General features: G+C 42.7%; 1 protein-coding gene across 1 annotated transcript; it reads right to left on the reverse strand.

Annotated features, from left to right (window-relative positions):
• Positions 1-520: 520 nt before the first annotated feature.
• Positions 521-8284, reverse strand: LOC120055371. Its single transcript, XM_039003239.1, has 10 exons — positions 8179-8284; positions 2491-2675; positions 2311-2414; positions 1975-2066; positions 1634-1814; positions 1274-1379; positions 1106-1194; positions 933-1024; positions 735-809; positions 521-528 (listed from the first exon to the last, which is right to left on the reverse strand). The coding sequence occupies exons 1-10, from the start codon at positions 8282-8284 to the stop codon at positions 521-523; spliced, it is 1038 nt and encodes a 345-aa protein (XP_038859167.1).
• Between the last annotated feature and the right edge of the window lie 3094 nt (positions 8285-11378).

The raw sequence follows: 11378 nt of genomic DNA on the forward strand, positions 1-11378 counted from the left end.
TTCAGATTACCACAGGTGTCTAATTATTTCTTACCAGGTGTCAAATTATTTCTTGTGTCAATTTGATCTTGGGGTGGCTGATGTATAGTCAACAATAATCAGGTTCACTTACGACAATCTTTCAAATAGCTTTACCATTGCATGAACACCTGCTGTGACTATCATTAGCAAACTAATTATGCCAAGAGAAGAAAGTGTTACAGTTCAAGAGTAAACAGGACACTGGGTAGTCCAGAACAGTCGCAAAACACTGAGCACTCACATTGTGATCATCTGCTTACAACCAGATGGTCACCTCTAGGCTATTTTGTGTAGATACCGGCTCCGCACTACTGGATTTAGGGTACATCTCATCAGGATCATAGCATTTTGACAACCGACAATCATTAGAGACAAAAACCATTGTAAAGTACTCATTTTATTGAAACATGCTAAAGTCAAAGGACCATACTGGGGGGTGTAGTTTCCACCACTTCTCTAAATGTACTGGAAAGTGATGCACCCTTCAGGCCACCAACAATTAGATGGCTGTGGAGACAGAAAAGAAACCCATCCCTGTAACAGGTTGAAGAATTGTTAGTAACATGCATCTCATTGCAATGACAGATGAGTCAATTACAGGTTCAAGTTCATTTGGCATCAAAGCTGATACAATTAAAAGCCAAGTGTAAACTATAGTCTTCAATGCCAAAAGCACCAACCTTGTTCTACAGTAGGATATTTTACAAATTCACTGGGGATCTGGGTTTCAGAGTTTTCCACTATTGTGAGCGGTCCAAGAACAGAGTTTTGAACCAGGCCCTGGGGTTCTGAGAAAAAAATATATATAAATTACTTCAAGCTGCATTCCCATCAGAAACTCAAGAGTGATCAGCTCAAATGAATATGGAACTACAGTTTATTCAGGCTTGAAATGAAGCGCCTCAAAATACCTGAATCCACACCCCTCTTCAACCGAGGCTTGCAACTCGAGTCACAGCACTTGCAGAGGTCACTTTGAGACGGGTCGTCCAGCAGCTCCCATCTATGAATAAAAAAAAGTTGGCTGTTGCATTGGCACTAACGTCATTATGGTCCAATGTTAAAGAATGTGACCAATACTTACTCTCCAGTCTCTTTAATGTAGTGGCAGGCCTTCTTTTCTATATCAAAAACCTCAGGGTCCCATGCAACAAGCTTACAATGAATATACACCTGGGGTGAAATAAGAGAACAGTCAAGAGCTACAGTATGAAAACAACCCAGTCATACCGAGAACTTGTGGTCCACTCACTTCCTCGCCTAGGGCAAACTTGAAGGACTGCAGGTAAAGCAGAATAGCAGACGAGTGGTACCTAGGCAGGAACCTGGAGTTCCCAGTCTTCCCATCTGCAAGGCAACTGAAAATGCATTGTGCAATGAGCAGACAAACAGAACTTCCATCCAGCAAATAAGCCAACTTTAAAATGTATTCAATACTTTAATGGGATGAATTCCCCCCGTGCACATTTTGGGTTTCGCCCTAGCACTACACAGCAGATTCAAATAATCAAAGCTTCATGACGAGTTGGTCATTTGAGTAGGCTGTGTAGCGCTATGCAGTCAAAAACCAAAATGTGCACCCTACATGGCCATAGCCAGGTCTGGTACATACCCCTTGTTGGTGATGATGGGGTACACCAGGCTCGCAGACTGCAGTTCTGGTGTTGTGGCCGCCACACACTCCTCCAAGAGCAGCAGCAAGGGCTGATGGTCCTTCTGATCCACTGCTGCCCAGATGGGGATGAAAGAGCCCAGGGGAAACAGGCTGGTCTTAGCCAGACCAGTAAGGTCTTCTACATGCAACAGAGGGGGGGAAGGGGCGCAATGTTCATACGTACTGTACAGCCACAGGTTTCAACTAGCTTTGGGCAGTGTCCTCTGCTAGGAATTTCTTTACCAGGTAAGTTGACTGAACATATTCTTACAATTATTGTTGTTGTATGAGTCACTCACCATTGAGGAGTGCCATGTGGAAAACCAATCCTCCATGACCCTCAGCACTACCATAGGCAGGGATAAGGAATGGGGGAATCCATCCCTCAGGTCTACATACAAGGGGGAATGTTTAGTTTAATAATGAAGGTGGCAAAGGAAGATTTGATTCCAACACCATAGCTACAGTACACCCAATAGAGCCCTAAAAGGCAACACATCCACTGCATTTAAAAAAAATCATTCCTTAGACCTGGGACACCAGGTGTGTGCAATTAATGATAAAGTAGAACTGAAAGACAGCAGGCGCCAGACCTCTTAGGGTAAGAGTTGAGTACCCCTGGCATAGATGGTTACCTTATGTAAACACACTTAATATGGTGACTAATAGCAGCAGGTTTGGGCTTTCGGTTAGGTCTGTAAGTCAGGTTGGTTGAATAGATGTGTTTTTTGCCAGTCACCTGGGGAATAGAAGGAGAAGCATTAGTCGTCGCAGGATCCAAAATGGCATACATTGGGTCAAGAGTTAGACATTACCCGTTTCTTGATGGCACAGCCATTGAGGTTGTAGTGGAATGTCGCCATCCCTTCTCCCGTGGGAAGAACAGAAAATGTGGACGGAACACAGTGTCCAAGGAAAAGACGGGCAGCATTTTCAACCAACTCTGGACTGACCTTCCATGTCACTTTAATGGAGTGTTTCTCACAATCCACATTAAAATCTAAAAATATAAATTTGATAATGTCATCATTCACATCTCAAGAGCCAACACCACAACTTGGCTAGTCTGTTAGGCGGTCAGCATGAGATAAGTAGCCTATTCAAGTTAACATGGTATCAGTGCTACATAATCATATTATGCGTTCATTATTAGACGTACCTTCATTGGCAGCGCTTGCTGCTACAACAGCCAAAACAATTGCACATTGCCAAAGGAGAGACATGACTGAATGATCTAGGAGTGCCTACAAACTAGAAATATTTATGGACCAATTGATCCTAATCATCTTAATTCTGAACACCTGTGAGAGGTCAAGGAGCGATAATTATAGACCTAAAAACTTAAGCAACATCATCAGTTTTGGTATTTCCTGGTCTGAAAACATCCTTGAATTTTTATGGGTTTTAAAAGTAAAAATTGTAATAGTCACATCTTTTCCCCATAAAGTAGTCTGCAAAGCGGAACCTATGTCTCACAAAACACGATGGACGGACGGAATAGTGACTTACACAGGAAATAAAGTTGAATCAAAAAGATTGAACAATCTGGTTTGCTCAATTTGACAGTACCACACTAAGTGTGGATTAAGTATTTTTTACATCGATTTAAAGCGTATTTTATGCGACAGTCAAAATGCTGATCAAGGTTAAGGTAAGACCAGCCATTTAATTGGTGGCCAAGCCACCAAGTCATATAAGGAAATCAGTCAACTGAATTAAATTCATTAGGCCAAAATCTATGGATTTCACAGGACTGGGCAGGGGCGCAGCCATGGCTGGGACTGGGAGAGCAGGGGTGCAGCCATGGATGGGACTGGGAGGGCAAGTGCGCAGCCACATGGGAGCCAGGCCAAGCCAATCAGAATGAGTTTTTCCCCACAAAAGGGCTTTATTACAGACAGAAATACTCCTCAGTTTCATCAGCTGTCAGGGTGGCTGGTTTCAGAGGATCCCTCAGGTGAAGAAGCCAGATGTGGACGTCCTGGGCTGGCGTGGTTACACGTGGTCTGTGGTTGTAAGGCCGGTTGGACGTACTGCCAAATTCTCTAAAATGACGTTGGAGGCGGCTTATGGTAGAGAAATTAACTGTCAATTCTCTGGCAAAAGCTTTGGTGGACTTTCCTGCAGTCAGCATGGCAATTGCATGCTCCCTCAAAACTTGACACATCTGTGGCGTTGTGTTGTGACAAAACTGCACATTTTAGAGCAGCCTTTTATTGTCCCCAGCACAAGGTGTCAAAGTGGATTGTTTGGATTGTTTTGGCAAAGGATAATTGCTAACTAACAGGGATTTAAACAAATTTGTACAAAAAAAGAGAGAAATAAGCTTTTTGTTGAGAGAAACATTAGTTGTTTTAGTAAAGTAGTAATATGCTAGGTTAGTATGTTGAGGGCAGGATGCTCCGCCTAAATAAATGCTAGCCAGCTAGATAGCATAATATCATGTCTATTAGCATAGCTAGCTAATTCCCAGTTAGCAGGGTCAGAGTTAGAATAGGGTTCAGGTTTGGGGCCAGGGTTAGGATTAGAATAGGGGTTAGGGTTATTGTCAATTGGCGATGCCTATAATAAATGTCAGCAAGCAATCAAGTTAACCACTGCCATCTGTGTGTTTTGCTATGTTAACAACCTCCAGCTGCAGGTGTAACCGGTTCTGCACCGGTGCCTTTCTGCGTTGTGTTCTGGTAAGGTGTAGGTGGAAGATAAGGCTCTGAACACAATTCAGCCGGTTGTCTCTCTTTTAATGATTGCATGGAATGGATACAAATACAAGGCAAAAGTTACTGCTGCAGTCTGGACTCTGTACAAGTATATTTGCCTCTCCTCATCACACTGAGCAAACTGAGGAGTAAGATCATGGCTCCTGTTGATGACATCACAGCATTAACACAATTTAGAAAAGAAATACAATCAAATAATTCACTCTTGAAAGTAATGTAATACATCTTAAAATAACCTTAAAATAATAAATACAAATAAATATGAGGGATTTTCGGTGAAATACATAAAGTATATTTTACACCTGTTACATTCACCCCTCCTGAATTTCACCAACATCCTGAATGCATATCAAACAAGATATGGAACACAAGGGACAACAAACTCTACTGAGTCACTACTGGCACGAGTGAACACCAAGATCTCATCTTTGGTCTCTGCTATACAAGCTATCTGCAGGCAGATTCAGAGGAATCTAAGGTTGATCAGGCCTGAGAACCTCCTGGACAAATACGCTGCCAAGTACATCATACAACACTCGTCCTCACATTACATTATCCCTTGACACCATTCTGCACATCACTTAGATGGCTTTACATATCTGTGAATATTCCTCAGAACAACAGAAAAAATAAAGAAAACCTTTTTTAAAACAGAGTTAGAAGAGACTGGGACTTCTTTCCTAGTTTGGTGGCTAAGCCCTCCATAGTGAATGGTCTCTGAGCCATTGTCTCAATAAGACGACTTACAGATTTCACTACCCTGCCAGTGCGTGTTCTGACCACATCTTGCGAATCACATGAACCCGGTCTTTGTAAGTCTTGGTCACTAGCTAAATCAGCTGGTGCAATTGAGTCAGGAATATCTGAAGGTTCTGTGTCAGGGACTACAGCCACCCTGTCATAGTCAGGAATGCTAATAGCAGTCTCATTATTGAGAGATAGCTGAGCTTGACGGTCTTGATTTGGACTGTCCCTGCAGCTGTACGCTGACTGTTCTTGCTCCATCTCATCTCTGACTATCTCCTGTCTCTCTGAAGATTCCTGATTTGCGGGGTCATCTACTCCACTGAGTATCCATGAACTGGTCATATCTCCAGAGCTTTCCTCTTCATCAAAGCCTGAAAGGTCCATTGACTGACCCTCATACTCTGGATCTACAGCGCCATCTGATTGAGATTCACGTGAATCATCCTTAGGCGTTTCTACCGGCAGAAAGCTGATGGCTAGCAAAAGGTTGGTGTTTCCTTTATCATCCACCAGCTTATATATGTGTGTGTATGTAGGTTTCTGTCAATGACCGTGTACATCTTAGCTTCCCACTTGTCGGCAAGTTTTCTTTTTCCCCTTTCTCCTTTGTTAGCGAGAAGCACTCTGTCTCCTTTGTTCAGGTGAGTGCTTCTGACTTTTCTGTCATAATGTTTGGCCTGTTTCTGTTGTTCTTTAACTGTATGCCGTTGAGTGATGCTCGCTGCTTAATGAAGATAGGACATCAGTGTTTTGACATAACTACTATAGTCAACAACCACAGGATCCCTCAAAACTTGCTTGAACATTACATCAACAGGGAGTCTCGGAACGCGACCAAACATGAGCTGGAATGGAGCATAGCCCTTAAAGAAGATAGGACATCAGTGTTTTGACATACAGTGGGGCAAAAAAGTATTTAGTCAGCCACCAATTGTGCAAGTTCTCCCACTTAAAAAGATGAGAGAGGCCTGTAATTTTCATCATAGGTACACTTCAACTATGACAGACAAAATGAGAAAAAAAAATCCTGAAAATCACATTGTAGGATTTTTTATAAATTTATTTGCAAATTTTGGTGGAAAATAAGTATTTGGTCAATAACAAAAGTTTATCTCAATACTTTGTTATATACCCTTTGTTGGCAATGACAGAGGTCAGACGTTTTCTGTAAGTTTTCACAAGGTTTTCACACACTGTTGCTGGTATTTTGGCCCATTCCTCCATGCAGATCTCCTCTAGAGCAGTGATGTTTTGGGGCTGTTGCTGGGCAACACAGACTTTCAACTCCCTCCAAAGATTTTCTATGGGGTTGAGATCTGGAGACTGGCTAGGCCACTCCAGGACCTTGAAATGCTTCTTACGAAGCCACTCCTTCGTTGCCCGGGCGGTGTGTTTGGGATCATTGTCATGCTGAAAGACCCAGCCACGTTTCAGCTTCAATGCCCTTGCTGATGGAAGGAGGTTTTCACTCAAAATCTCACGATACATGGCCCCATTCATTCTTTCCTTTACACGGATCAGTCATCCTGGTCCCTTTGCAGAAAAACAGCCCCAAAGCATGATGTTTCCACCCCCATGCTTCACAGTAGGTATGGTGTTCTTTGGATGCAACTCAGCATTCTTTGTCCTCCAAACACGACGAGTTGAGTTTTTACCAAAAAGTTATATTTTGGTTTCATCTGACCATATCACATTCTCCCAATCTTCTTCTGGATCATCCAAATGCTCTCTAGCAAACTTCAGACGGGCCTGGACATGTACTGGCTTAAGCAGGGGGACACGTCTGGCACTGCAGGATTTGAGTCCCTGGCGGCGTAGTGTGTTACTGATGGTAGGCTTTGTTACTTTGGTCCCAGCTCTCTGCAGGTCATTCACTAGGTCCCCCTGTGTGGTTCTGGGATTTTTGCTCACCGTTCTTGTGATCATTTTGACCCCACGGGGTGAGCTCTTGCGTGGAGCCCCAGATCGAGGGAGATTATCAGTGGTCTTGTATGTCTTCCATTTCCTAATAATTGCTCCCACAGTTGATTTCTTCAAACCAAGCTGCTTACCTATTGCAGATTCAGTCTTCCCAGCCTGGTGCAGGTCTACAATTTTGTTTCTGGTGTCCTTTGACAGCTCTTTAGTCTTGGCCATAGTGGAGTTTGGAGTGTGACTGTTTGAGGTTGTGGACAGGTGTCTTTTATACTGATAACAAGTTCAAACAGGTGCCATTAATACAGGTAACGAGTGGAGGACAGAGGAGCCTCTTAAAGAAGAAGTTACAGGTTTGTGAGAGCCAGAAATCTTGCTTGTTTGTAGGTGACCAAATACTTATTTTCCACCATAATTTGCAAATAAATTCATTAAAAATCCTACAATGTGATTTTCTGGATTTTTTTTTCTCATTTTGTCTGTCATAGTTGAAGTGTACCTATGATGAAAATTACAGGCCTCTTTCATCTTTTTAAGTGGGAGAACTTGCACAATTGGTGGCTGACTAAATACTTTTTTGCCCCACTGTAACTACTATAGTCAACAACCACAGGATCCCTCAAAACTTGCTTGAACATTACATCAACAGGGAGTCTCGGAACGCGACCAAACATGAGCTGGAATGGAGCATAGCCAGTGGTTTCGTGTACAGTAGCATTGTAGGCAAACGTTAGAGTTTGTATCCGCTGTGGCCATTTCTCTTTAGCTTTTAGAGGGAGTGAGCGAAGCATATTTCCCAGAGTTCGATTGAACCTTTCCGTTCCCCCATTCCCCATGGGATGATACGCAGTTGTGTGTGACTTGGTGACACCAGAGAGCTTGAGAAGTTCTGTGATTAGCTCACTTTCAAAATTGGCTTTGCCGTTTGATTTGAGCATGGAAAGGCGTGAGCTAACTTGGTGAAGTGATCTGTCAGAACCAATACATCCACTGAGCGTTGCTTGTTGTCCTCAGAACTCCAAAAGTCGAGACATACTAACTCCATAGGCGCAGAGGTTCTGATGCTTTCGAGGGGAGGTCGAGCAGACGGCTCAGGAGACTTAGCCAGGATGCATCTCCGACAGCACTTGACATACTCCTTCACATCATGCTCCATCTTGGGCCAGAAGAAATGCTGCCTTGCCAAAATGAAGAGTTCTAGCTTGCCCTTGGTGGCCAGCATGGTCATGCACACCACTCAATGCTTTCTCCTTCATATTTTTGGGCATCACATACTGATGTCTCTTTTGTTTGCTCAGGGGATCCTTTGTCGCCCTGTAAAGCACTCCATCTTGGACCCTGAGCCTTTCCCCCTGCTTGGCGAGTGCAAGGGTTTGTGAATCAAATCCATCCCTCTCTCGTCTTGAAGGACGTCTTTTGCGGTTGACAAACAGGATAGCCTTAGAAATCGTAGGATCAAGTTCTTGACTCCGCTGAAGCTCCTCAAAAGAGATCGCAGGAATGGAGTCTTGGCTTGGAGATATGAGTTGTTGCACAGACTGCACTAACTGTACTTAGTTTTGGTTTCGTCATTATGTATGTGAGGGGATTATGTAATACATCTTAAAATAACCTTAAATATGAGGGATTTTTGGTGAAATACATAAAGTATATTTTACACCTTTTACACTGGCAATCACTCACTGATCTGGAAATCATTAGAATGAACTCATTGCAGTCTTGCAATTGATTATCAGATACTTATCCTGAGTTTGTAACCAAGTGGGAGATGTGAATTTACCAGTTATGAAGTCGTAACTAGTTGGATGCATTGAACTCGTTGAGAAACGCCAATTGGCTAATGGCCAACAAGCTGCATAAACAATAAACAAAAAATACAGCTATCATGCTTGTAAACAAACTATAGTGTTCAAAAACCATATTAATAGATGGCTTTTTATAAATAATGTTTTGTTGTTGCATTTAACTGAAGAAAATGCAATTATCGAGGTAATTTTCGTAGTAGATGACGTCAGAGGTCAGCATGTGGGAGCTCAGGATGATAGACAAGTTTCCCACTAGTAATTAAGCTTGTTTGGAATTGGAACTTTCCCATTTCTTATTCATCGCTTAGAAGTGTTGTAAATTTACCATCAAATTCATTGGGATATAGGGTACTATGGGGCGAGACGCACCCTGGGGTAAGACGTGCCCTCCCCCCTGTAATTCTCACAACAAAAAAATCAACAGTTTCTCTGGCTGCCGCTAGTCTTGATCAACTACAAATGTCCTCTGTTTCAACATTTTTGAAGTCATGCCATCAAAACAATTTTGAGTTAAATGTATTTAATTATTAATAATTTAGAAAAAGTTGTAGATATAATCCAAAGAAGTTAGATACATTTTGTTTTTATGTATACATGTAAGGAAGCCTTAAAATAAATCATCCATTTGTTTAGAGAGAAACATTTTGATTGTTTTTTTAGTAAAGTAGTAATATGTTAGGTTAGTATGTTGAAGGCAGGAATCCGTCTGCCACACCAATGCGGCAAGATATCTCTCCTCTTTATGATTGATCATTTGTTTCTAGCTGTAATTTAGGCACTGACTAGCCAAGTTAGCTAGCAACCTCACTAGCAGAAAGTCTGAGGTGAAATAAATGCTAGCCAGCTAGTTAGCATAATATGTCTATTATCATAGTCAGCTAATCCCCCAGTTAGCAGGATTAGGGGTCAGAATTAGAATAGGAGCCAGGGTTAGGATTAGAATAAGGTTAGGATAAAAGCATATGCTAAATGGCATATGAATAGGGGTTAGTGTCAGAATAGTGTTTACGGTTAGGCTAGGTTCAGAATAGGAATTAGGTTACGGGTCAGTTCTCCACCATTCCTAAGATAATTTTGTTTTTAGATGAGTTAACAAGAAAATATCTGATTGTGGAGGCTATGGCGAAGAGGCGCTTCGTTGTGCCCTGAATGCTATTGAAAATGGGCAGGGCATTAAGGCAGCTGCCCGGGCTTTTAATGTGCCACCCAAAACCCTGAGGCGCCACTGAGACAAGCAGGTCAAAACCATTTGGGTGGGTAACCAGTCTTCACTGGTTCTTTAGAATGAGACCTGGTGAGTCATACCCCAAAAATGGAAAGAGCCCTGGGATGTCTGAAAAGTTGCCTTTGACCTGGCCGGAGAGGATGGGAATCCAAAACACATTGAATAAGGAAAGGCAGTTGGCAGGCATAGACTGGTTTTAACGGTTTTATGAAGCAGCACCCAGGATTATCCATCCGTATATCCCACAAGCAACCAGTCTGGCTCGAGCTGTAGGCTTCACACCCACCATGACCTCTACCCCTGCCACATCAACAACCTCCGACACCAACGTCCACCCCACAGGTCTCCAGTGACCTTCCTCCAAATGTTGGTAAGAAAGGGAAACGTCAGCACACATTTTAGGAAAAATAGTAGCATAGTGTATTTTATTTAACTAGGCAAGTCAGTAAAGAACAAATTCTTATTTACAATGACCGCCTACTCCGGCCAAACCCTAACAATGCTGGGCCACTCGTGCGCCGCCCTACGGGACTCCCAATCACGGCCGGTCAAACCAGGGTCTGTAGTGACGCCTCTAGCACTGAAACGCAGTGCCTTGCGCCACTCGGGAGCCCATTATTGAACCAATATTCATGCGTTCCTGTTTCAAAGTACCAGGTCTCCAACAAACAGCAGCCATATTGGAGTCGCCCACCAGGCCAAGGAAAAGGCCAAGTCAGCTACACCCCACAAGAGGTTCCTGGCGGACAAGGCAAAAAAATAAAAGCAACCTGTGACGCTTGTTCTGTAAGGAGTTCTTCTGTTACCGGATACAGTGCAAGTACTGGGCTCATGAGCTATGCTGAAATTTAACTGGGGTGGGATTCATTTGTGACCTGTCAGAGGGGAAATGCCGGTGTTATGAAATGTTTAATCAGTTACATGTCAATGAATGCGCCAAAAATATTAAAGTGATGAACAGTTTGCTCTTGAACTGCTGGGATTTTAAATCTTGCCTTATGCAAATGATAATCTAGTTTAACTGTTAGAAAGGTAGACATTTTTGCAGGTGAGGTATGAAAGACACTGCAACCAAGGCATAATCTTTGGGGTAAATTCCCCTGATGGGCACTTTCCTAAAAAAATATATTTAAACTAAAATGTAAACTACAGCCATTTTCCTGGATTGTTACCTAAGCATGGCAATCAGCCACCTACAATCTCTAAACTTGGCTTGTCAATTTGATCTTGGGGTGGGCTACTGCTGAAAAAGTATAGGTTCACTTATGACAATCTTTCAAATAGCTTTACCA

Source organism: Salvelinus namaycush, chromosome 11 (assembly GCF_016432855.1).
Source record: "Salvelinus namaycush isolate Seneca chromosome 11, SaNama_1.0, whole genome shotgun sequence".
In the NCBI taxonomy this organism is placed as follows: Eukaryota; Metazoa; Chordata; class Actinopteri; order Salmoniformes; family Salmonidae; genus Salvelinus; species Salvelinus namaycush.